Source organism: Lampetra planeri, chromosome 20 (genome assembly GCF_965212315.1).
Source record: "Lampetra planeri chromosome 20, kcLamPlan1.2.h2, whole genome shotgun sequence".
Taxonomy (NCBI): Eukaryota; Metazoa; Chordata; class Hyperoartia; order Petromyzontiformes; family Petromyzontidae; genus Lampetra; species Lampetra planeri.
In genome coordinates, this window is record NC_136126.1 from 6,385,012 (window position 1) to 6,412,564 (window position 27,553).

The following is a 27,553-nucleotide window of genomic DNA, read 5'->3' on the forward strand; positions in this document are numbered from 1 at the left end:
GTTGGTGTGCGGTGCTTTTTCTGCAATATTTTGCTGTCTTTTCTTGGATTTTCTGTTTGCACTTAGTCACATAGTCACTATAAGATGTTTTCTTGTTCATGTTTTTGTTTTTTGTTTGTTGCGGTTGCACCCGATTCAAGAGCCGAATGGCTCACAGTGCTATACCTAATAAATGAACTTGAACTTGGGGATAACACCACGCCCGGTCGTCTTTGTCTCCCCCCCCCCTCTGATGCTTTTACACACGCAGCACCAAGTCCCTCGGCGATTTCAGGAAGTCGACGCAAGGTTAAGTAAACACGTGCGACAGTGACGTCCATGGCGGGAAATTGTAGAGCAAGAAGATCGTGATATCGTGGCACAAGCCACACACGCACATGTCATCTACTGCTGGATAGTGAACTACCCACAGCCCGTGCAATGTAAGAGTCATATTTGGCCATAACTCACGCTGACACGTGCAGTACCGCACCATAGACATGCCAACCTTACACACACATACCCAATAGCTGTTATCGAACACCTATTAGCGTCTGCACACAGCAAGAGGGGTTGGTGGTGGTCACGCTCGGCCACCTTTGTCTCCCCAACGCTGGCGTTCTCACACACACACCTACACCGCGAACCGTGCATTACTTATTTATGGATGATGATGAGGGAGGAGGCCTTGTTAGTCGAGGCCGGTAATCGAACCTCTGAGATTGCCGGTAATCGAAGTCTGCGGTGCCGCGAACTTGGGGCGATGGTCGAGACTAACGACGGAGTGGCAGGCCCAAGGCGGAGTGAAAGAAACGCCACCGAGGGTGTCCCCGTTGCGGAGAGGTTGCGATTCAATAAACTCCGTGTGCATTGTGAACATCGCCGGACTGACGGCGAGCCATGGCGACGATTCGGAGAGGATTTATCCGGCTGACGATCATGAACCACGGCACTGACCACTGCACCACTGCCCCCATAAATGAACGACAACCACCACGAACACCATCATCGTCAACCACCACCGTTATCATCACGATGACAATCGTCAACTACCCCATCCACCACGACCCACCATCATCACCGCCATCGACAATCAACCACCGCGGCGGCCGCCCTCACCTCTCCTTCACGTCGTCGGGGAGCGTGAGCGCCATGGCGAGACGCCGCGGTGTCCCTGCTGCTGCTTGTGGCGGTGACTGATTGTGGTGGTTGTCCTCGCAGTATATCCGTGCTACTGTGGGTAGCGGTGGTGGTGCAGGAGGAGGAGACGCCGCTAAGATGTCCCTCAATGATGACAGCGTTTCCCGCGTAAAAGCGGCATCGGGCGGAACCAATTCGCGAGATCGCGGGGGGGTGGGACTGAGGTTGGGGCCACGACGCGCGGGGTGACGAATTGCCTCCCTCCACCCCCCCCCCTCCCCCCCGAGATTCCGCTAATTGTCACAATTATGGTTAAGAATCGATGTCTATATTTTGGTTTTGTTAAAGTGCTGCCACCGCCGTCGCTGCCCCCGTCTCTCTCTCTCTCTATCTCCTGTGTGTGGGCCCGAGGTTCAACTGCAGTACGTGGGAAAGTTGATCTCAGTGGTAGTTCTGTGAGGTCTGCTTCCGCTAATTGTTACGATTCTCGGCCACAATTACGGTTAAGAATCGATATCTATATTTTGGTTTTGTTAAAGTGCTGCCACCGCCGCCGCCGTCTCTATCTCCTGTGTGTGGGTCCGAGGTTCAACTGAAGTACGTGGGAAAGTTGATATCAGTGGTAGTTCTGTGAGGTCCGCTTCCGCGGGCCCCGTTCTCTTGTTACGTGGAGGGTTATTGGGTCGTCTGGTTTCTGCGTCTCGTGACACTGCGAGCACAATGGGGAAGAAAGTTCGGGGGTGGGGGGAAATTATTTAAAAAAATAACATCTATCGCTTTTTAATCTCGGGTTTGTTTGCACTGTTTCCTGTTTTGTTTGAGTTTTGTTTTGTTTCCATGTCGTGTGCTTCGAGAGCCTCTATTTTAAATATTTATATCTAATCGTGCATATAATTTACTTACGTCGCAAGTGATATGCGGTACACATTGCGCAGAATTTTCATCAATGAATGTAGTCCAAGCCTAAAGGTGAAATTTCGGACGAATCCGAAATTTTGGGTTTTGTTTTGGATTAATCCGAAAACCCGATGCCGCTTCCGTGATTTTCCCACCATAAGAAATGTCGCGTATTGGAAAACTTCACAATTGTTATAGCTTGGAATATATTTAACTAATGAATGCTATTTATTATCCATCTAACAATCCGAAAAACCCTAAATGTGTGTAATCCGAAACGTATCCCTTATATTATGTCCAAATGCATCATCACCCATTCAACACCCATGATATTTGTCTGTTACAGATTTAAACTCTGCAAGTATAATTCATTACGTGTTTGCTATGTACACGTGGGGGTGACCAGCACCACACCCGGTCACCTTTGTCTCCCCCAACTAACAATGTTTTTACACACCGCACCAGCTACTCATTCGAGGCTGAGTCGACCTAGCGGAATCACAGGGCCGGTTCAGATAATCCTCACCGGTGTTGGTGGCCGTGAGCCGAATGGCTCACAGGGCTATACCTAATAAATGAACTTGAACTTGAAACTCTGGTAAGCCGGGTTTGTAGCTGCACACAGCGTGCTAACCACTGCACCACCGCTCCTCCAACACCCCCATTTCAAAGTGCGCGGGCCCGAGTTGGTAGAGTCCGGTGACCCCCCCCCCCTCCATCACGCGTCACGTGCCGCTTAAACCAAAACCCCGCGCTTGTTTAATCGCCGGCTGTACGTAAGTTTGTTCTAATTTAAAATGCAATTTATATTTTTACAAACGATTATAACCTATTGCGACTGCTATTAAAAGCCGGGCGGTCAACATTGTTTCTGTTTGCGATCGGCACAGGCGGTAATCGCGCTCGCGTGGGCCTTGTTTGGAGCCTCTCTTTCCTTTACCACTTGGTTAGCTTTAACATTACAACTTAGAATTGAATGAAATGATCAACATTGATGCAGGTTATTTCTGTAGTGGTCAGCTTTAAGTTGTATGTATTACTGTGTTACTCGTCTCAAGAGCTTGTGCAACAGCAGTTTAGCACATGTACTGATTTGAAGTAATGTCCATAACATTGCTACAATTATCGTAAACTTGTAACAATATTAAAAGGCATTTAATTAAAATGTCTACTTGCTTTACTGAAAATATGTGACCTGGAATATCCTAATCTGTTAACTTATGCCATTAGTATTGTTGAGCACACTTTAAAGGTATTGAGGTGTCAAGTATAAAGTTAACGTGGTTATGAATGAAGTAAATGCTACATGATATGTTTTCAAATAACCACTTTCCTAGCTACAGTATAGTATTATTATTATTGGAGTTATACGGCTATGTGGTACGGTGTTGTGTTTGAGATAAAGCGTCATACTCTTGAGTTATACTGTGTTGATATACTGTACTCTTATGTCATGCAATATTCTGATTTATAATAGGCATTTATGAAGCACTTCATAGTACTAGATATGTAAAGTATCTGTAATAATCTTAAAGTACTTGCATGAATGTGAGTTATCCCAATGCCGCCACATTTAGAGGCTTTATAAATACACATTGTGATATTGTAAGGAATTACACTGAAGACGATGTACAGGACACTGACATGCAGGCCTCTAAATTGATATGAGTTGTGTGTGTACCAGTGTTAAAGAATTGTTTTAAAACTTTTTAGGTCAGCATTACAGAGTTTTAATAGTTTTGATAATGCGTTGCTGGAATATGCCACATGTCATTTCACGTCTTTCTCAATTGGACTTGTGCTACTGGTACGATCTTATTCTGGCAATTGGAATAATTTTCTTTCGTGTGTATGGTGTTGCTAAAATAACGTCTGTATGTTTTCTATGAACGCGCATGTTTTACAGAGTAATGTCACAAAGCTCTCAAACTTCCCTTTTGGAAGAAGTCTCGCAATGGAATGCTGAAACCTGTCAAGAACAACTGGAGATTGTTCTACCCAAGCTTCTCATATCCTATACACAAATGAAGAATCTTGATTTGAAGCTTTCGTGACTGCAGGGATCCATACTCTTTGGTTCTTTCGGTAAAGTCACGTAGGTATACTTTACCGAAATAACCAAAGAGTACAAATGAATAAGTCACAGCAATATTTCCTGTAAAATAACTTGGAGTATACATTTTTGTAATATAAAAATAACAGTATTGCAGAATTTTGGAAAACAGTACTGTATTTGATATTAGAGGCTACATTGTCAACAGATGGCAGTTATACTGTACTTATCCAATGTCTACATTGTACAACTTCAACCCAAACTGACCAGCATGATGAAGTATGGTCTAACATCCTTCATCCAGCAGTGGATTTACACAATTATGTGCATGTACTGTCAGGTCTAGTGTTTATAGACTTTGAAAAGGCAGTTGATTCAGTAAATACGTACCAACATTTCATAATTGAGAGGACTAGAATTTGAATGACATTTGTTAATGCCATGTGGGATGCTTGTAATTTAAGACTTAATTTGATATGCTCTCGAAATATTTTGTTTTTAATATAACACTCAAAACTTACATTTATTTAATTCAGCAGCAGCAGCAGCTTCATGATTCGAACATTTGGTCAAATATTTGACGTAAAAGTTATACACCCATTGACAGCAGTTGTATGTAATTATGTTGAACTTCTTTCGCACAGTACATAGCCAACCGTGCTAATGGAGAGGTTGTGATGCTTGGAATTCTGTCATTTGAACATTAAATATTTCCTCGAATAAAAGGTTCCCTTGACTAAGCTTACTGTCTATATTCTGAAGAGAACAGTTTTATGAAGATAAGTAAGTATGTCTCTACATTCAAGTTATGTACCATTGTGTTCTGTGGCTGATATATTTGCAAAGTAAAACATTTAAATGCCTCCAATTTGACAACAAACTTTGTATGGCTCATTAGAATATACACTTGCAAATTTCAGCCGGATATACTTTTTTGTGGGGCAGTTTGATAAATCCATTGTGTTTATTGCTGAAGCCGTGAAAAGCTTTTGGTTTGACTTAATGTCTATTAGGATACCACTTTTATGGGACCATTTTTGTGTTTTTGTTTACAGAGGTGCTAAAGGTGTTGACAAACCATTTCCTGCCACACATTCCACTCAGTGATGTGGAACCTAAACTGTTCTCCAAAGTTCTTCCTGGGGTATGGCACATCTACAAATACTGCACAAAGCTTGATGTTTTTATATTCATATTCTTGGTTCTTTCGGTAAAGTCACGTAGAAGGGAAATAATAAAATAATATAAATATAAATCAATAAAATAAACTTGACGTTTTTGTTATTCCATCTCAAGGGCAAAACTATTCCAGTTTCTAAAATATGTAAATTTGTAAATGAATGAGGACTCGGTTTCATTTGGGCACTCAACTCAAATTGACTATCGTGTGTTTGCGCTGGATACATCTATTTCCATTTCACGTGATAATTTTCAATGGAAATATAATGCATCAGGAAAGGTCCCAAATTATGGTGCATAATCATGGATGTCTGTTCCAATGAGCTTAACGTTCCACCTTGAAGCAGTAACATTTCCGTGAAAAATATCGAAACTAGTATTGTGTTTACTGCATGACTCGTGATATCACTGTTGTATTTCAGGTAAGGGAAATCGTCGATGATTTTATTGAGGAATTAACATCTCAAGGTGCAGAGCTGTCCAGCCAAAACATTGAACTTAAAACACTGCTTCGAAACATTTTAGAGGTTTGTAAACTACTACAACTGTTTTACAAGATTTTTTAAATACATGGTATCCTTGCAGTATTTACGTTCTTACAAGTACACAATTCAAAACATGTATTCTGGCCAAATCAATTTACTCAGTATTTATAAATACCTAATGTAGAACAATATCGGTCTTTTTATTGTAAAGATAACACGTGTTAGTACATTTTCACTTGATTTGTAAGTTCACGAATTGCATTATTTCACCCTTCCAAAATCAGTACAGTATCTCAGTAGCTCTCATTTGAATAAATCAATTACGTCAATGGTGAACGATCAGTGTAATTTAATATATTATGCTACAATTGACCACATCCTATGGTATATTATTTCTGTTGTAAGTGAACATTACTCTGGTGTAATATGTATCTTGTGTTTTACAGGCATTGGTGTCCATAGTTGAATGTCTGGGGGCATGCATCCGACAAGTTATTTCTGGAGACAATGCATTGTATCTGGAAACCATCCATTCCCTTCCATTTTCAGTTCTTCACATCCTCAAAAGCACCTTTCAGCACTGCAAGGTAACATGCCACACAAGCACATACCACCCACCATGGCCTTATTGTTCATATAGACAACTTATTTTTTATTGAGTAATAATATTTTACAACAACTAATACATCTTTATATGAGAATAGGTTTTCCTCTTTTTTCTGGCAACAAAACAGGTGTTAAGATGTTAAAACACCAAACTGATACTTTTTACAAGGAATCATATCTGCATTAACCACAATGCTTGTGGTCAGAATGCAAACAAAAACGTCCTCTGATAATATATGCATTGTCTTTGAAACTGATTGGTCCACACCAGAGACAGCTTTATTTTGAGCCTATTCTCAAACAGTGTTAGACCAGAGGATGCCAAAAGACGTGTATTCAAGTAAATGGTTCATTATTAATGAAAGAAGACCAGTATTATTGCATTGTTTCATTTCAGTCCACTTTTGGTGTAACGCAGGAGAAATGGCACTCCAGACAATTCGGTCCCTGAGATCTTCAGATCGCCTTCTAAGTGCTCCGAGGTTAAGGCTCGGTTTTTTGGGGTGATCAGGCTTTTGCCAGTGCAGCTCCTAAGCTTTGGAATGCTTTGCCTTTGCTAATACGACAATCAGAATCGTTAGCTATATATTTAAGTCTGTCTTGAAAACTATGTTCTTTAAACTGGCTTGTACCCCCTAATTCTGTCCGTTTACCCTGGTTCTATTTATTTCCTGCTTTCCATGCATGGTACATTGGAATTTGGGATCAAATGCACCTTACAAATGTATTTTTTTCTTGAGACAAAGTTTAATATTGAATTTGTCCTGCGATATTTTTTGCTAACTGTGTTGTCGATGCTGCTCCATGTATCATGGTTTCCAGCACTGGGAAATTAAGGTTATATGTGGTTCTGCGACTTGCAAATTTGTTCAAAGTACATCATGGGACCTCCAATGCCAGTACCAAAATATAAGAATAGGTTTTTCCCCTTATTTCTGAAAACAAAACTGAAACCTTTTTACAAGGAATCATGTCTGCATTAACCACAAAAGAAAGCTGTCTCTGGTGTGGACCAATCAGTTTCAAGGACAATGCATATATTATCAGAGTATGTTTTTGTTTGCATTCTGACCACAAGTATTGTGGTTAATGCAGACATGATTCCTCGTAAAAAGGTTTCAGTTTTTTTGCCAGATAAAAAGGAAAAACCTATTCTTATATTCTTGTTCAAAGTAGTTTTTTAATTTGTCTTGTTGCATGGGCAGCAATTCTGTGATTTGCAGTGTAGGGTCACATGGTCATGCCAACGTGAATGCAAACGTTACACATTGCGGATTTTATTTTAGTTTGTGATGGCATGGAGATATTTGAAAAAGAAAACTTCAATTATGTTTTTTAAAGATAAATGATTAACACACCTTGTTTATTACACTCCACCTTGCTTATCACATTTATTTCATCGGCAAAGCATTTGCCTACCAGATTTGCATGTGCTCCTTGGGGCAGGCATCCAGACAAGAGGAGGGTTGGTGGTCAAGCCGTGGGCTTTCCGAGCCTATATACAGGCTGTAATTGACTATATTGTCTCAGTAATGTATGACACCATTGCAAAAAACAAAAGCAACAAAGTTCATATTTAACGTGGGGTGTTACATAGGTCGCTCTCATTACACACAACAGTGCTTGTCACAAATGAACCGCAATACCTTGCGGATCTCGTCAAGAAGCATACACACCATCATGCGAACTCTGACCATCCTCGCAGCACATTTTGGCTGGCCATCGAACAAAAATGGTCACTGTATCGTGCGCTTTCAGATGTGCTTCTGCGGCCTTCTGGAACACTCTTCCGATACTAGGAAGCCACTGGAGCTATGCATTTTCAAATCTAAATTAAAAACTAATTTATTTAGAACTGATTTTTGTGTTTACTGTGTTGTCCTTTCTCCTCACCTCTGATTAGCATGGCTGGCTACATGCGGGGTGAAAGAACCTGAACTGGTTAAGCTTTTAGGCGGTTTGGCCCAATGCCTCTTCATGGCGCACGTGTGACTCTCGTTTATGCTTTGCAGAACAGCGAGGCGGTGTATGGCTGCAAGCTGCAGCGTGTAGCGGACCTGCTGCAGGCTGTATTCAAGGAGACGTACTCCCTGCAGAAGCTCTTCCTGGAGATGATTGATAGAGTGGTGATTAATCCAGAAACTTCCCAACAAGACGTCACAGACTTGATCGCAGGTGCTGATATGATGCGAGGGGTCACAGAGTCAATGTCCCCTCAAGAGTGTACATAGTTAAAATATTCCTGTGCAAGTCCCGATTATGATATCTGTGCCACACCAATTCAACACAAACTCCGATACACACAGCGATTCTTCATTTATCTGTATTAACATATTAATAAAGGTGTCCCTCAGAAGAGACAACCTATTTCCCACACTAAAACACAGGGGTCAAATGACGAATTAATTAAATTACCTGCATTACAACACAACATAATGAAGATGATGAATGACCATGCTCATCATGCAGCTTCTGCTTCCGATGAATGATGTTGAGGATGTTGATTATCATTGCTGCAGCAAGATGAAGCGCTCAGAGCTATTACATAATTTTATTCACGTGAAAACATGGATAAGAGAAGTCAGCTGGAAGTGACAGAAAATGTAACAATATTTTCACTTATGCATGCTTTACTTCACCTTAAAGGAATTATTTGTGAAGATGGAAACACATGATATTTTACTCGCATCACTCACATCACCTTGGATGAGAAAATATGATTGTAATGCTTCTGCTTTATTTAATTCACTGTCGTTCACATATGTGAATTTAAACTTTGTTGGTTGTTGCAAAGAGGGCCAATGACTTAAATGCCAAATAGCCAGCAGCAAAGAGTAAGATTACAGTTGTAATAGATTACAGTTAATACACTCCTGAATTGAGAAAGGTTATGATAACTTTGGAAAAGAGATAATGGGAGGGAATTATAAAGTAAGCTGTGTGAGGGAAGAAACATGAAGAGAAATGTTGTGACCTGCAGTGTGTGTAGTTGAACACTGGATGAGATTCAATGGCCGGGGTCTTGTAGATCGATTCCTCAACATCTGGAGGAGGAAGCAATGAGTGAAGCTCATGGGTATGGGTAGCTAATGACAAAAGAGAACATTGTATTAGGAGTGAAAGATAACAAGTCATTAATAAAGAAAATAAATTGTTGTTTAAAACATAATGGCAGAATTGTCAGTGAAGGTATCAGACTGGCGACCAATAAAACTGCATATATCGACCTATTTAGAAATTTAGAAATTCAAGCTTGCAGGTTATACTTGATTTTACATTTATGGTAGTTTGGCAATTCAGGGCGGGATGCCAAACTTAATGAAATGCTTGAGTAGAAATGTGTTTTAAACTGACGTAAAATTTCTGTAGTAAATATAAGTAATGTTATTCTTATAAATGATAGAGTTTTGAATGAGTGTTACATGTGATATTTATACAATAGTTAACTTTATCTCTGTCAATAAACATTGATATGTGTGTGTGCATGCGTTCTTTTCTAGTGATTCATGGCGTGTTAGAAATATGTGCTGTTATTGCCAACATGGACCACGCACTTCAAGCCAACACGTGGAAATTTGTGGTTAAGTATGTAAAAAAATGTCATGCAATATGTTCAATATAATGCTACATACAGTAAGCAAATTGTACACATGTATAAAATCGTAAAAGTAGCGAAGTATAAAAAATGAATTGTGTTACAGTTTGCCTGTAAGCTCTTTTGTACATTTTCAGGCAGAGTATGAAGCATAGGGTGTACATAGAAGCTCAACTTAACCACCGGGACATTGTCAAGGGCCTGTGTGATGATTTGGTGTTCAACTTCAACGCTTGTCTACAACGGTCCGAACAAATACAGCAATCTACGAACCAGGTGGTTTATTTGACCCTTCCATACAACTTTTGAAGGCATTCAGAAGTTTAGTGTAATTGTTCTATCCTTGTAAGTCTAAATACTGTACATTATATGCTTGTTAACATATAATTAATACTCTTTGTGAATATTTGTTTTACTTGATGAATACGTTGGCACAACGATGGATGCATAGCATGTTGCAGATTTGTTAAAGTTGCACTCCGTTATAAATTTTGCCTACATGAAGTGGTACTTGTGGCTGTTTTCCTCTAGCAAACCACCATGACCGAACAGAGAATTTTTACCAGAACTGTCAAGTTGTGTCGATTCTTTGCCAATACGCTCATTCATTTCATCAAGGTGCGTCTTTGCAAGACACATACTCGCCATTTAATGTACTGTTTTGACACTGTAAATGTTCTCCAGATTTTAAAAGCTGATCAATCCCTTATTCATGAATGAAGGAAACTTAACCTTTTAAGCATGTATCACACGGTCATACTTTTTTCGACTTATGCATACCAAAAAGCTCTGAGGTAGCGTGCAAGGGTGTAGACCCTTGAGTCACAGTTTAATATGATAATTTTGGAAACTGTTGAATATGTCTATGCAATCCTGTAAATGTCTGGGTGCTGCAGAATTTAACTACGTTGTCAAAGTTGTGAATATGTTGAACACTGCTATGCTTGCAATTATATACACTTTTGTGAATAGAGAAATACTTTACGTATATTTTATAACCGTAACCACTGGACAAGGAAATAAGCAGATAAATAAAAGTGGACGTCTATATCTTTTTTCTAGGAGTTTAAAGAATATCTGGGAACCTGTTGCAGATATCTCTATGACCTCTATCTTCAACTGCATAGGTATCTGCATTCAATACACGTTTTGCCTGACTTGTTATGAAGTACACAACTTTTGGTCGTATTAGGTATTAGATTAAATGAGCATTCGAATGTAAAGTATCAAGCAATTCCATTATTTGCGCTCTTAGGAAAACTTTCAAATAAACGCCTTGAAAATAGGATAAATAAATTCGTAATCATTTCCTTATTTTTATACTTATTACATTAGTCTTGGGACTATAGATTAGGCACCAGGGAACTCGATCATGTTACATTTCACGGCTTCTGCTTATTATCACGACATTGTCCTTTGGGGGTTCGTGTAATTACCATACTTTCAGTAGTGAACTTTAATGATCATTGGTGTGACAAGCCAATTTACATTCCATCTACCATATTGTCACGCTGCATTGCAGATTTGCTCCACAAACTCCACTCACGTGTTATCTAAAACAGAAACCAATTAGTGTAGCTACATTGCCATATTTCCAAGTGTCCAAAGTATGTGTTGACATGAAGCTTAGACATTATATAATCTACTTTGCGTATGAAGCAACATTTCAGTATTTTGTTGCTTTTGGAAGTTCTGCTAAGCAGGACACACATTTGTCCATGTGCTTGCGGCTTAATGGTGCGTGCTGTTGTGTGCAGTAAGATGTCTCCGAGTGTGACAGCCCCATCCATTGCCGACGCTCACATGCAAGAGCTGAGAGGCAGTGTGCTGGTGTGCGCTCACCCATTGCTGTCTGAGCTCATTGGCTGCTTGCAGTTTGCTGAAGTTGTGCTCTCCGAGACACGAGGTGAAACCGAGGCTGTTCTGCCAGAAGGCGCGTGCGTGCATTTTGTTTCGGGAGTTTAAATATAATTTGCCTGCTTTTGAGTGCAACATTTTATCTCAAAAGGATTTTGCGTTTCATGAATCTAAACTTTGCCGTCCAATATTGGTGCAGATGTTGCGCCGTTGTCAGTTTACAGTCTACATTGCACCTGGTGAATGTTATGCTTCATCATAATCATCCATGATTTGTCTTGTGCTGAATGAAGGCTTCTCCAAGCAGTAAACATATATCATGCTCAACACAATGCAACAATCCGTGTAGTTTAATATTTAAACAAATATAAGTATCTCGCAGGAATGCATTTTAACCATTAATTTGATTGTACTCCAGGAATACGTTTTGTAGCTGTGGTTAGTATGAACTTATACCTATATTTAACATTCCGCATGCATTACTTGTTATACAGTGTGATATGGAATTTTTGAAATATCTAACTTTTTTTCAAGATATCACTTCAACCACAAACATGAAACCTACATCTAACATTCTTCAAGGGACCGGAGAAAATTAACTTTAGATCCGAGAAAACGTTGATCATGAAACACTTGTCCTGACATAAAACAGCTTATTCTTCATGCTGTGTATTCTCGAACTCTGCTTCTATTTCTCATCTTCACTGCCTCTCTAATGTTGTCAATTGCTCTCTTCTCTCTGTGTCCGCTTGCCTGCATTCGTCTCCTGTGCTGTGTACATCTCTCAATGCACACTTCTCCATATTTAGCCTTTCTGTGCACACCTCTCCTCTTATCTCAAGCCTCTCGCTTCACACATCTGCTCTCTTGTTTCTGCCTCTTTCACTCCATGTATCTCCTCCTTCTCACCTTGCACTCTCATCTCCTGGCTCATGGTACATTAATCTGCCTCTCCACACATCTCCCGTGTCTAACTTTTTGTGTTTTGTTTGTTGTCTTTCCCCCGCACCTCCGATTACCACGGTTGGCTATGTACAATGTGAAAGAAGTTGTACATACATACTCTACACAACCCAAATCGCTGCGCTGTGTGGGCTCTGGTTTTCTACACGAGACTTGGTGCTCAATAATTGCACATCGCTATGCGTACCACTTTTACGCGGTCGCTTTTTTCATGCCAGTTGTGAGGGTCAAGCCACGTAGATTGTGAGATGCGTGGAGTGAATCGTGGGAGGTGTGGAGTGAGAGGTTGGAGGTTTATTTGCAACATGCAGGTGAAATGCCAAATACTAGGATTCATCTTTAAAAATGTATGTTTATGATATGTTTTATGGGATTGCTCAGTATGTAATGTTGTGGTTTTTTAATGTACTGTAACAGATGTAAGTCAAGAGTGCTATCTGCCACATTGTTTATTGCTCATGGGGGTGATGGACATGCTGCCCAGCCAGACTGAAGATGTCCTGGAGATCTGGTGCAGTGGCAGTGAGGATACAGAGAAACCACCCAGGTGACAATACAATGAGGATTTTTTACAGAAAGTGCCAAAACCAGAATACATATATTTTTTACCTTAGGATGAATTCTTGCAAAACATAAATAAAACCATGACACAAATAACAGCTTTATACGTTCGCAAGAGATTTTTCATAGACACTTGTAATCCAAGCGTGTTTTTTTTGGGTCGGGGTGCATTTTGAGCACATCTTCTGCCAATATTTCACTACGCACTACCACGGGCATCTTCAGGAGTTGAATTACTCAACAACAGTTACTCAACTTCTGAAGATGCCCATATCACTGTGTGGCAAAATATTGAGAGAATAAAATTTCCAACATGCAGCCCAATCTGGAACACGGCACTTGAGTGTCTATACTTTGTTATTTGAAGAATAACAATTAGATGTAATCTCTATCTTTTCCCAAAACAATGCAAAAACAAATATTACATCAACACTTAAGAGTTAGAACATGCTGCTTTAGTGCGGTGTATCAGCAGTTTCGCACATTCTGTAATATCGCAAGAACATAGCGTTGTTATTCTTGTGTAATTACAATTGCAGCAGACAACAGAGCTCCTTTGGATCCCCTCACTCAGCCAGGGAGCTGTGAATTGAGAGTGTGCCTTTAATCTCCGCAGGCTCAGTCTCTTCAAAGCTGTCTTTACGGCTTTGGGAGCGTGTCACGTGGAGCTCGCCCTCCCCGTGCTTCTGCCAGGCGTGATGAGGAACGGGAATCCTCTGGCTTACATCAGCCTCTACGAATACGTCTGCACTCACCTCTGCGCTTTCATCACCTCGCTGCCTGCAAAGCATTTTGGAAAACTGGTGCGTGAGAGCTGCTTTCTCGTGCATGAACTCGGCTCTGAACTGTTGATGTATTATGTGTGAGCACTGCTGCTGTGTTTTGTGAGCTCCCCTCTGTGATGTGATCTCCCTCGAATGCGGTTGTGTACGAGCTGTGTTATGCATGAGCTCTGCCACACATGCACAAGTTCTGTAGCGTGATATGAAACATAAAATAATATTACTTTAGCGGTATGAGGGATGCTGTCATTATGTAATGGTCACTTCACTGGACTTAAAATCCAGAGGTCTCCGGTTTGAATCTCTGGCAAGGCAGTTGAAACAATGGGAAAATGTATTAAATCACCTCTTTCCACACAGTGGCATAAATGGGTACACCACAGTCAATCAGCAGGGCTCTAAGATGGGTGGCTTGCGTGGAAGGTAGGGTAAATATCCTCCACAGCTGCCTTTTGTGGAGGCCCTTCCATGTGAACAAGCATTTGCAGGGCTGTACCTTTAGATTTCGAAAATGTGCACTAGCATTTTGTGAATATTTGTTATATATTGGTTTCTTTCAGAAATTGTGACTCGTAAATATGGGCTTTAGTGGATTACATAGAGATTGGAGAACAATCTATTTTGCTAGTCTATCATTTCATCACTTATCATCTATACAAAAGTGATTAATCAGTGACAACCATATAGCCAGCATAGGAGAATGTAACTTAATTCCTGCCGAAAATATATAGAAAAAATAAACTTCCTAAACTTTTTTATAGTGAAAATGTATCCAAGTTGTAATAACATGAGTGAGATGTAGAGCTAAGTTTTCATAAATATTTGATGAGAATTGTAGCCATATGAACTGCCTGTGGTATAATTTAATGCAGTGTCTTATCTAGTAAAATACATGTGTGGTAATGCTGTGTGCTCGTGGTTTAGGAATGCTGCCTTCTTGAGGCTGTGCTGGGAACTGACGTGATGTCTGCTCTGCTCGCTGTTGACAGCTGGTGCTTTCTTGCTCGGTGAGTTTCCTATTTTTACTTGCAGTTTACAGCACGTTCTTTTTTCCATTAACCTCTCATGTGTATAAACTGTCTACGAAGATCATAGAAACCCGAATAATAAACAATTTAGAGGCTAACCACCGACGTGAACATGGACCACGTGAACGACAAAATACAGTTGCTTTACGACTCTTACCACATCATCCAGAATGTGCCTAAATTTGTCAGATTGTAAGCTAAGTGGGTTCCGACAGTGCTTGGTTTGGGTGACCATCGTGTGCAAAGGACAGGTGCAATTGGTGCCGTGGGCAGAAGAGGGGGACAGTGCGTCAAAATCTATTGTTCTACATCCCCCCCCCACCTTTCCAGCATGGTACAGTATGGTCACATATCCCTGACAGCCCACAAGGCATGGGGAGGCCCTCCTATAGCAGTTGATTGACAAAAATTGGCTCTGCATGAATTTTTACATCTTGATTATTTTTTAAACGATGAAAAGGCATTGAATTTTGTATAAACTGATCCAGTCGTCCAAGCTTTCTCAAACCATGACCTTAATAAATAAAAATAAGCGTGGAAATTATATAAAATTATTAAAATGACAGATCTACACTAATATTGTAGAAAGAAAGCAGTTAAATAGAAAGAGGCATTGGACAGGGAGATATGTTCACCAAGGTTATTCACAATGACATAAGATGCTTGCCAAAATAGGATTGGGGAATTAAATACATAAACATACATTGAAAGACTAGTAAACACCTATGTTTTGCTGATAAACATAGTAATTATAACAACCCATTGCAAATGAAGTGCAGGGTATAATTGAAGTACTTAACAAAGAAGGCTGAAAAGGCCAGGTTCGCTAAATAAAATAATATATTTCAGGTATTGTTGGGATTTTTTTAAGTATACTATTCCGAGGAAAACTATTGACAGAAAAATGATTAAATAAGTGGCAAATGAGAGAAGGGTAGGGCACTTTTGACAAACTGAATTTATTCACCAAAAGTAAAATATCAATCTTCTGAAAGGTTTTAACAAGTGTATAATACTTGCCATTAAATGAACCAGACATGGACAGAAAGAGAAACACATGGATCAGGGCACAAAGGCAAATTAAGAGACATTAATTGTAAGGAAAAGTTACGTTGGCTGTTGCACAGGAGTGGTGACTGGAGTAAACATCCAAGGGGATGGCATTCGCAGATGTGGAGTGACATATCCTCATGTGCAGGAGTAAGATGGATTTTTGCATCACAGGAGCGTAAGGGATTGCGTTGGTGTGGTAAATCAAGCCTGATGGTATCATTTGTGGCTTTATTGTGATTAATACGACACTAGAATCAGAATATTTATTGATACTGGAGGAATTCGACCAATTTTTTTAAAGGTGTTTTTGTATGGTTTACAGTTGCTAAATATTGGCAGTGCTGATCAGTAAAGCCTGGAATGTTTACGAATAACAAAAGAGCAGAGTAGTGCAAATTGTATTGTCCGATGGTGGGTAAATGATTTGTGTGTTGTTAAATTAATATTAACCTACCAATGTGTTAATGGTTTTCAGGTATGGATCTGCAGAACTCTGTGCACATCATGTGAACATCCTGACTGGTTTGGTATGCTATATTCAACAATTCTCATATTCATTTATTTTTTTAAATTGACAATTATTTTAGAATGTTGATGTTGTCAAGCAGAACTAATTAAGGCATTTTAAATAACACTTATTGCATGTTTACTTTAGGATTTAGCCTTGTTTTATTATATATCGTTTGACAAGCCCTTTAATATGAAATGTGTCATCTGTCATATGTTGTGTTGAGGGCAATGTAATTGACTAATATAATAATATTGAATGAAATTTACATTTGTATGGCCACTTTGCTATATATATTTACATTCTAGATTTAAAGCTTTCGTGACTGCAAGGATTCATACTCTTAGGTTTTTTCCGGTAAAGTCACGTAGGTAAAAATAAATAATAAAAATAAAATAATAGAAATACAATTATAAATCACGACGTTTCGGAGGCAACACAAGTCTCCGTCATCAGGTGGGACCGTCACAGCTGGATTTACTGTATCAAGTGAGGCAAAATTCCAAGAGACGAGCTCTTAAATACAAGTTAAGGGGGGAGGGGGGGGGGGTGTTGCCTCCGAAACGTCGTGATTTATAATTTTATTTCTATTACTATTTCTATTATTTTTATTATTTATTTTTACCGGAAAAAACCTAAGAATATAGCTATTAATTTTGGAGCTTTCGTGACTGCAGGAATTATTCTTTGGTTCTTTCGGTAAAGTCACGTATAAAGATGTAATTTTTTTCTCTAACCCCTCCCTCTCTCTGCCTCCGCCCCCCTCTGTCTATTTAAGGCCACCCCACAGAGACGATCACCCCTCTCTGTACCTGTGTTGCTCTCTCTATGTATCTTGGTGATATCTGTCTGCTTATATGTCTGTCTATAGTTTTCTGGTTACATTTTATGTTGCTATTTCATTATACCTGATGATGATTGCTTGTGTTGCAATCGAAACGTCGTATGCTATTATTTAATTTATTATTTTATCTTTATACGTGACTTTACCGAAAGAACCAAATAATAAGAGTATAGATATTTACATATTTCCAGGTTGAACGCTGCCCAGAACAGTCCTGGAGAGGGTCCTGCCTTTTCTTGCTGCTCCGTCGACTGCTGTTCTTCATGGCTCCCGATCACCAGGTGTTTAAGAACATCATCTATACATAAAGCCAACAATGCAATAAGCATAACAGAGATTATTATATTAAAGTCTAGAGGTCACCACTGCCAGTGCCATTGATTCTACTACACCTCACCATTTCTTCATTCTGTTAAATTTTGTCGTAGCAAAGTTGATACATGACCTCCAAGGTTTGTTATTAAAATGCTACCATTTAGCTTTAGGTCTTCCCCTTCTGTCACCAACCTCTCGGTGCCACTCCAGTGCCTGTCTCAGTAAATTGCTATTGTTATATTTTTGACTTTGCATATCCATTACTGATGACTTATAAGTAAAACAATTTAATAAAAAGAAGGTAACTATCAAAACGCACCTCCAATTAGCACGGTTGGCTACGTACGATGCGAAAGAAGTTCAACATACATACATAGAAAACAATGGGCAGGAAAAGACCTTGTAACAAACGGCATGTGTGGTGCTTCCTGCCCCCAGGCCGAATTCCTCGTGAGGCTGCCTCCAGGGGAGCCGGCAAGCCTGCCCGTGTGGCAGCACCTGAGCGTGCGAGCGCTGGCTTCAGCCCTGCAGGAGAGCGCCACCTCCGAGCTGCTCGCGGCCTCCACCCGCCAGTGCAGGAGCTCTGTCTCCTCCCCGCAACAAAGATCAGGCCTCGTAAGTTCCACGACAGCAGTGGCATGAAAGGAGTGCATTGTATCCCCATGTTCTGTTTGTTACCCCACAACTGTACGCTATGTATGTCGGTACAAACGATTCTTTGTTTCTTCTTGGTTCTTTCGGTAAAGTCACGTAGAAGGGAAATAATAAAATAATAAAAATAAACATTTTCTCACGACGTTTCGGCCACAATGCAAGCAGCCGTCCTCAGGTGAAGAACAGGTCTGTCGGAAAGACAGCATCTTCACCTGAGGACGGCTGCTTGCGTTGTGGCTGAAACGTCGTGAGAATTATTTTATTATGTTTTATTTTTATTATTTTATTATTTCCCTTCTACGTGATTTTACCGAAAGAACCAAGAAGATGAATCCCTGCAGTCACGAAAGCTTTAAATCAAAATTTAAACGATTCTTTGTTTTGGACAACACACTTTTGGTGGCGCTTCTTGACAAAGATAAAATGCGAACGTTTATATTTGGCAGCTAAAATGTTCATTATATATATTTTTCTCTACTGTTGTCAATGATATCCAAGGCTAAAGGCATTTTGCTTTCAAGACCAGCCTTGTTGCTTAAATGCTTTGATATATAATTATATTGCATATATGCACACACATTAACAGCACAATCTGCTCTATTGTGTTGTGGATAGTTTGCAACCAATTGAGAATCCACATTGTTTAGCATTCCCGATATTAATGCTATGCTTGTCACGTGTTTTGTTAAGGCACGTATGTTGCTTTTCATTAATAATTCAGTTTTCCAAAAGCATGCCTGCTCTGGTTAGCCTCTTTCATCATATTGATCCAGGTCTGTCTTCCATAATTTGCCAAGATACACATACTCAGATGTGTTTTCCAGCTGTGTTTCTCTAGAAGATAATCGGTGTGTATCGTTTGCTCTGACAGGGATCAGAAATATGGAAATTGACAAAAACGTAGAACAAATTAGAAAAACATGTAAAGAACTAAGGAGAGCTGCATGCTTATATTTGCAATGAGAGATAGAGGAATATGACATCATATTGACTTCAGCAGTGTAAAATGGCCTGGGCAGAAGACATCGCTTAAAGTGATGTTCGGTTGTGGAGTCTTAACAACAGTGCCTAGGAACATGTCTACTGCAGAGATGGAGCAAAATAATCAGCTCGTGTACAATGCTAGACAGTTACACTATGAGACATCTCCTTTACCAGTGGCAAAATATAGTGATAGGTTTTTACCCTTTCAACTGGTACAAAAAATGCTTACCCGAGCTCTCAATACTCTGATAGTGCGCTGTCTTTGAGTTGTACGCCTTTTGGCGTCATCTGGTCCAACACCAATGGAGACTGGGCTCTAAGAAAAGCTGTCTCGGGTGTGGACCAATCAACTTCAAGGACAGTGCATATCATTATCAGAGTTGTTTCTTTTTGTTTGCATTTTGACTGCTTGTGTTGTGGTTATTGCAAACATGATGCCTTGTATAAATGTGTCAGTTTTTGTACCAGTTGAAAGGGTAAAAACCTATCACTAATGCTAGACAGTCTTGCTTTCGCTAGAATATGAGAGATGGCTTGGGGAGGCCTTCATCTATCAGTGGATAGCTTTGGGCTGATGGTGGCAATGATATTGTAGTGCTTCCTTTAAAGCACTGTAGCCAACTCACACTTGCTGTTTATCTGTAGAATACTGCCCTCTGCTGCCTGCTACACCTATGCCAAGATGCTGACCTGAGCCCAGAGGACCTGGAAAAGTCATCATTGCTTCCTCTAGTTTCTCAACTCTGGGAGATCACCGTGGCCACACAGGTACTCTCTATTATGGGTTTTGATTGTACTGTCTTGCATTTTTTATGTGTCAGTCATATTCACTCAACCATTGTTTCAAACGTTGCTTTTTTGACTGAAATAATCATAAGCGACATTGCAGAAAGATTGTAAAGAATGCTTTTGACTTAATACCATAATTTACTGATGAGACCCAGATGGTTGAAACCAGTCAAAAGTTTTCTTGTTTAAACAAGTGCTGCTTGATCATATTGATATCAGTAATGGAAATCATTTTGTTTTGGATATGGTGCCCTATGCGCCGAGGCATGTAAGATCACTTTACATCTTATCTCCTAAAGGGTGTGGGGACACAGAACCGAGTTCTGCTTTTATGTATTGAAGAAATACAAGTTTTTTTGAGGTTATTTCTTGGTACATTGAACCCATATGTTACTTGCCAGTGTGAAGTCAAGTTGCCTGTTTTAAAAACGAATTTGTATGCATACAGGTAGTAGCTGTGCACTCAGTTGGACAGCGAGCCTGCCTTCTGCTAGCCTTGTGTGCTGCGCTTATACAGAGTCTGGAAGACAACATCATCATACAGGTATTTATTGGTGTGGGGGTCATTAGTCATTAACATCTTATTCACATAGTGCAAGTGTGTGTTTAAATTATTTTAGGCAATGTTGTGCATTTAACTCTTACAACCAGGATCAAGAATACAAGTTGCATGCATATCCCAATCACTCCCTGCTGGCACAAACCCAAACAATAAAGCAGGTGCTAGACATATATTTGTATATTTAGAAAGACATACAATTATTTATTTAAATACCACTTCTTTAACATACATTTGTCCTTCTTTATATGAAGACAGAAACATGTTGCATTCTGAAAATAACATAAACTGTGGGTGATTTGTTAAATATTTCTAAATATATTATGTTCATTGCAGATTGTGAATTTCTTGGAGTTGGTAATGAGCATGAAGCCAGCTGTTTGCTTGAAACTTGCAGCGCTGGATTTCCTGGGTACCCTGGGAAATAAGGTTATTCCTCCAGAACACCAGGTAAATCATTGTCTATTCATGTGGGTATGTTTATTCTATAACTCATAGATTTCAACATTGTGGGCTCAGGCTGAACTCAAATGATTTTGACGTGTTTCTTTTCCAGTTTATCATCACCAAACCTTACAGGTGCCGCGTGTACAATGGATACATTAGTATTTATACAATCCTTAAAATTAATAATAAGCATGTCATACTTGTGCTACTAATTTACAGAAATTATGTCAGGATAGTAGAGTTGTTCTTGTATGATATTAAGGTTATAATATACATATTTCATATCTACTTAAAATAGTCTCCCCAATGAATGTAGGAAAAGCATATTGTAAGCAACATCTATGCTGCCTTAATTTAATTATTGGATGGTAAGCCCTGCTTAGCCTCGTGGATTATGGAGTGTTGCGATTTTATTCCTTCGCAGTCTAAGGTTCTTAACAAGCTACCAGCCCTGTTCTCCTCCATGCTGGCTGACAGCCACTGGATGGTACATCACCGAGCCCTGCAAGCTTTCACTCGGTTTGCAGAGGTGAGCATTCAGCATTGGCTTTGTCAGCAAGCTACTGTCTAAAGTCTAAACCAGCGCCCTTCGTGCAGTTATTCATTGAAGATGCGCTGCATACCAGATGACCGGTTGTTGAATTTGTGAATATTTTAATCCGTATCTTAATTTTTGCAATTGGTCCCATCTTTTTGTGTTTTTAAAGTACCCATTATGGATATTCTCTGCAGCTGTGAAATTTGTGAATTAGGATTCTCGTTTGATAATTGGTTTTGATGCATTTTGGTAGCGAGTCGAGGCATGTTACAGTATTGGCAAAGCAGTACATTTGTGTTTCAATAATTAAAACAATGCCTAGCCTTTTAGAATTAATAAGTCATGCATCTAGATGCATAGCTCAGGAACACAGTTATTGAATAATCTGCATTATGACTTTTTGTCATTAACTACGAGTTGAAACTTTGATATCTATGTGCAGTTACAATAAAGGGTGATATTTTGTTTAATAATTATTTCTTCCTTGCTAAAAAATCAGGAAACCAGCCATGAATTTGTGGTACCCCTCTGCCTGGGAACAGAGGAGATAAAGTCAAAGGTTGTTGGATATCTGAACAAAGTAAGTATGTTAATATTGTGTTCTAACACTAAAAGCAATGCAATGCTGGAAGTAAAACAAAGCAATCGTTAATATTAACTCCAAGGACCAGCATTCAATTTAATCTAAAAGTTAATGCCAAAGTATGTGAATTTGCAAGACAGAGTGTGTGGAAACTTTTATTTCAAAATTTACGATACGACGTTTTGCCTACAAGTGATAGGTATAAAGTGTTTGTGTGAGTTATAAAATAACATTATTGTTTCTTCACTTTGTCGTTCGCTCTTCATTTATCCTTTTCTGAAGGAAACTGTTTCTGCTCAAAGCACCGAATCCCAAGTGCAATATTTAAAGCAAGAACAACTTGTGCTGGAAGAGTGGCATACACAGTCATCAGTGCCAGTAAATCTACATCAGAGAGCACCTTCTCCCAGTGTTGAGGTAAGTCCAAAGCACAAGGCCATTGAGTCATCATGAAGCCAAGTTTTTCGTCATTGGTTTATTTGCTACATTGAAAGCATTGCACAATAACATTATGGCTCTTCCAAAAGCACTATGCGCTTAAATATTTTTCTTTCTTTGAAAGTTCCGACTAAGGTTCCATTTGAAGTCCACTGTAAATTATAAGCATTTGTTGGCTTCGGAATTTCGAAAAATGATTTTCGCTTCTAATTTAGTACGTGCACTCTGCTGACACAGCATATTGATCTCAACATAAAACAAAAAAAATGTTGGTCCCATTATGATTGATCTAAATGCATAGTTTGGATAATGTGTTTACATCAAGCACACATCTTTCCCACTTAAAATCATAGGAGGGTGACTGCATATTTGTTGGCATTTAAGGAACAATGACAAAGATTGACACGTTGCCTGATGTCATGTCATTACTTGTTCATCCCGTTTGATCCAGGCACCTGCTAAGCGGCCGAGGATGGAAGATACGAACGCTGACTCGGAGAGTGTGCGATTGGCCCTGACTCAAGTCCTCGGCGAGGTGGAGTGTGGCCTGGACAGGCTGAGCCGACTCTTACAGCAGAGGGTCCCCCCAGTCTGGCTAGACGAGCGGCTACAAAATCTGGAGGCCAAAATCCTCCGTCTGAGAGCATCTGAAAGGTTCTCGTGCTCCCAGTGAGAACCCCAGCAGATGTGCCAGACAGCTGCAGTTAGCAGCACAGCGTCATAGATCAGGGCGTCGTGATGGATATGGCTGGTGCAAATGTGTCATGAAACTCCCAAAGACTTGAATAGAACCTGGAGCGTGACACTTGATTGGATTAGCTCTTGCCGCATAATTGAATTGACCGGTATCTGGTCCAATAGCTGATGTTCACAGATGTACTTGCTAATCAACTTTATACTGTACATCTGTATTTTTCAGAGTTCCCAAATTGATACTTTTTAGTAACTGATCGGCTTTCTGTACATTAGCCTTTTTTTGTAGGCAAGTTGTAACATATTGTAAATGTACAGTAATTTTCAAGAGTGTACAATGTAAATGTGTGGCTCATTGTTCACGTTGTAATATGTTATTTCCATGTTTAATGTTTGCTGACCACTTTGATAAAATTAATTTTTTAAACATGTTTTGCAATGCTCTAAGTCTTCTTGTATCTCGGCGTTATTTATACTTATGTTAAACATAAATGATGCTCATTGAATAAAAAGTAAATTTGCACTATTGAAGATTGCATTCATTTTAAGAGAGGCCAACAATTACATTTAATGTACCAGTAATCGTTTTCTCTGGAGGCTTTAACATTACCAAGTTAATATGCTGTTTTAGATACAGCAGTGATATGTACTGTTATTATAATTTTGTAATTTGTCTGTTTATCAGTGTTTTAATTAACTCGTAACATTTGTTTTAAGTTCATTTATTAGAGTTAAAGGTAACTCCTTCACAAATTAAGGTAACAATGTACAGCCCTGTTCTTCACCTGAGGACGGCTGCTTGCATTGTGGCCGAAACGTCGTGAGAATTGTATTTTATTATGTTTTATTTTATTTATTTTATTATTTCCCTTCTACGTGACTTTACCGAAAGAACCAAGAAGATGAATCCCTGCAGTCACGAAAGCTTTAGATCGAAATTTAACAATGCACATTGCACAGTTTTACAAGGTAATGATAATTGTGAAGCTATGAGCTGCGTTTCAGAAAGTTTTTGTAAAAAACTCTTTCTGAACATGATCAAGCTTATATTTGTAAGTGCAATAGTGAATGTCAGAGATTAATAAGATGTGTTGCATATGCATTGTAGTCTTAGCTAGCCAGGCTTACAAACTAACAAGGCTTTCAGCACCCGATCCAATGCTTGTTCAGTGAACTTCCCCCGACACACGTCGAGACCACCTGTACACGGATCACATACAACCATTCTTGATGATGTCCACTTGTTAAAGTACTGATGAGTCAAGTTAACCAACAAATTTGAGATGATCGAGTTCCGTGGTAACTTGATAAAAACCATACAAATTCATGCACTTGAACCTTTCAATCGAAAGAGAAAACATTCACGATTTCCATCTTTGCTTGTGGATGTAATCGTAAAGTCGTGGATGTGGTAAATGGTTTGTTTTGGTTCACTTCTATTCACCTCCATGTATGGACTGGTAAACTATTATTGCATATATATTGTATGGACCACATTTCAATTCAGCCACACAATATAAACAAAATTACCATGCACAGGGGCATTCCGAAGATGAATGAAAAGCACACGATGAGCAAACTGCACCTCTGGTGGATGCTTTGCTGCCGTGAGAGCACGAGTTCTATTGGTATGACGTACGCATTGTGGTCCTGCATTCCACTGGAGTCTCCAGCAGCTGATGTAGCAGAGGCAATGGTCCAAGGCACAGTCCCACTGATGCTGTATATGGGCTGAAGCGATGCATTTCTAAGGCCCGTGAACCCGACATGGTCCATCGATGTCACCACCTCACTGCGCTGGGTCTTCACGTCTTTTTTCTTCAGCATATGCGCTGCCAGGTTTTCCATTACACCTTTGTTGATGGGCAGAGCGAGCGGACCTCCCTTCTTCAGCACGGTCACCTGGCGGCAGTAGGGACAAGAGATGAGGCCTTGTGTGTAGGCGTGAGAAGACAGTTTGATGAGGCAAGTCTTGCAGAATGTATGGCCGCAGCGGAGCAACTTGGCGGTTCTCGTCCGAGGATGGTAGATGAGGTAACAGATTCTGCACTCGAGTTCCTCCACAGCACCGTGTATTTCCTCCGCATGTTCCATCGCCGCGTGGTTCTGTCGGTGTGCCAGTGCTCCTCTTGTGCCAGCAGCCGCAATGCTGTTTCAGGGCAGCGTTGATCGTACTTTCTGATGTGTGCACATTTTTATTTATGCCCGGTCTCATATTGTATCTGTAGCAGGTTAATAAATGGAGAGTATTAACTCGTGACCTTAGCATGGACACATTCTGTACCGTACTCTCTGGTTCTTTCGGTAAAGTCACGTTGATAGAAAAAAATAATGAAAGAAAACACGACGTTTCGGTCGCAACACAAGCGTCTGTCTTCAGGTGAGAAAATTATCTGCTGTTGTGGCTTTATATAGGCAGGGGGGGGTTTGTGGTGTGCATGCACGGGTTGGGCTAGAGACATTTGCAAGTGAAGGAGCTCGAATTAGTCATCGGACGACGACAACCGGGTGGGTGAGTGAAAATCATAGCAGTTAAAACTTGGTGCGGTTTATCACATCCTTCCAATGATTGCTCAATCTGAATCCATCTCTGACCAGTACCACCTAGCCAGTGAGCTTGAACACGTATGCCAGGCTCTCAGGAGGAATGGATATTTCTGACCGCACAATCCACAAAGCTGCATCCCATTGGTAGAGAACCTTCTGAGGACCCAATTAAAACCATCACCTTACCATACATAGGGGATACCAAAAGGATTGCCAAAATCTTGAACAATCACAAGATCCAAGTTCGGTTCAATACAGTACACAAAATCCGTGATTTGATCCCATCGGTGAAGGATGCGATTCTGGACATGCAATAACCTGGTGTCTATAAGCTGAGTTGTGTCTGCGGCAGCAGTTACATTGGTGAAACGAAGCGACGTGTCTTAGACCGGGTTCGCGAACACAAAGCGAATTTGAAATACGGCAGAACCAACACCTCGGCGGATCATTGTTTCAACGCTGTGGGCACACATGACATTGTTTTCTCTGAGACCAAGGTGCTCTGCAAACCCTCGGGCCACCATCAGAGATTTATTCATGAAGCCATCCAGATATACAAACACAGACAAAACTTTAATCGAGAAGATAGATTCAGATTGAGCAATCATTGGAAGGATGTGATAAACCGCGCCAAGTTTTAACTGCTGTGATTTTCACTCACCCACCCGGTTGTCGTCCGATTACTAATTCGAGCTCCTTTACTTGCTAATTTCTCAAGCCGACAAAACTCCTTCCCCCCCCTCCCGTGCCTATATAAAGCCACAACAGCAGATCATGTTCTCACCTGAAGACGGATGCTTGTGTTGCGACCGAAACGTGTTTTCTTTTATTATTATATTTTCTACCTACGTAACTTTACCGAAAGAACCAGAGTATGGATTCCTGCAGTCACGAAAGCTTCAAATCAATTCTGTACCATGTCAGCAAAACTCATTGCACATATTTAACCAAACGACAATGCTGAGGTTTAAAAAAAAAAAAGCTGTGGTGAACACTAAAAAAATTAACCCGTAAAAACAAGGTTTTTCACTATAAATCCTTTATATGCGTGGCGGCTAGAGTCCTCTCGTCCTCTGGCTTGAGATGGCTGCCACCTATGGGTCAGATGATTGCCTGCCACCATTAAGCAATTGGTAATTAAATATAAAAAATAAAATTCCTAAAAAGTGTAACATTTTTTTTCACGAAAATAGATTGTCACGCACAACGAGTCTGTGTGCAAAATGTCAGCTCGATTGGATCACGGGAAGTGGGTTAAAAAACGACCGAAAGATTTGCACGGTCGTAAGCGCGCAAGCAAGCAAGCAAGTGAACTTAATGTAAAGGATTTAAAAATGTGGGCCTTCTAAATCTTGAAGAATTACAATGAATACTTGTAGTGTGTGCACACTGTTTTAATGCTTCTCCTTGGAAGAAAAACAACTATTCAATTGTTCTGCCTCGCCATTGTTAACAGTCTTTACAGTTACAAACTGT

The 27,553-nt window shown here is 40.0% G+C and overlaps 3 protein-coding genes across 8 annotated transcripts in view; 1 reads left to right on the top strand and 2 right to left on the bottom strand.

The window, feature by feature from the left end:
* DNMT1 (DNA methyltransferase 1) overlaps positions 1–1,310 on the bottom strand; it is a 55,056-nt gene extending 53,746 nt beyond the window's left edge. For both annotated transcript variants that reach the window (XM_078603423.1, XM_078603422.1), the window contains exon 1: positions 1,099–1,310. In XM_078603423.1, the coding sequence (XP_078459549.1) occupies positions 1,099–1,133 (35 nt within the window). In that variant the 5' untranslated portion in view covers positions 1,134–1,310. The remainder of the gene's footprint in view (positions 1–1,098) is intronic.
* Positions 342–24,053, top strand: FIRRM (FIGNL1 interacting regulator of recombination and mitosis). Of its 5 annotated transcripts, none has more exons than XM_078603428.1 (25): positions 342–422; positions 3,923–4,024; positions 4,815–4,852; positions 5,125–5,213; positions 5,671–5,775; positions 6,180–6,320; positions 8,352–8,514; positions 9,840–9,924; positions 10,072–10,210; positions 10,466–10,552; positions 10,997–11,061; positions 11,692–11,840; positions 13,172–13,301; positions 13,932–14,118; positions 15,022–15,104; positions 16,654–16,705; positions 17,722–17,811; positions 18,284–18,460; positions 20,129–20,251; positions 20,721–20,816; positions 21,168–21,281; positions 21,703–21,807; positions 22,316–22,396; positions 22,682–22,816; positions 23,289–24,053. In XM_078603428.1, the coding sequence occupies exons 2-25, from the start codon at positions 3,927–3,929 to the stop codon at positions 23,508–23,510; spliced, it is 2,754 nt and encodes a 917-aa protein (XP_078459554.1). In that variant the 5' UTR covers positions 342–422; positions 3,923–3,926; the 3' UTR covers positions 23,511–24,053. The 5 variants fall into 5 exon arrangements, with proteins under 5 accessions (XP_078459554.1, XP_078459552.1, XP_078459555.1 ...); XM_078603426.1 differs by lacking the exon at positions 342–422 and adding an exon at positions 2,721–2,788; XM_078603429.1 differs by lacking the exon at positions 342–422 and adding an exon at positions 2,745–2,792.
* On the bottom strand, positions 17,747–25,722 carry LOC144724360 (E3 ubiquitin-protein ligase RNF182-like). The gene is made up of 2 exons (XM_078603430.1): positions 25,116–25,722; positions 17,747–17,828 (listed from the first exon to the last, which is right to left on the bottom strand). The coding sequence occupies exons 1-2, from the start codon at positions 25,622–25,624 to the stop codon at positions 17,825–17,827; spliced, it is 513 nt and encodes a 170-aa protein (XP_078459556.1). The 5' UTR covers positions 25,625–25,722; the 3' UTR covers positions 17,747–17,824.
* Between the last annotated feature and the right edge of the window lie 1,831 nt (positions 25,723–27,553).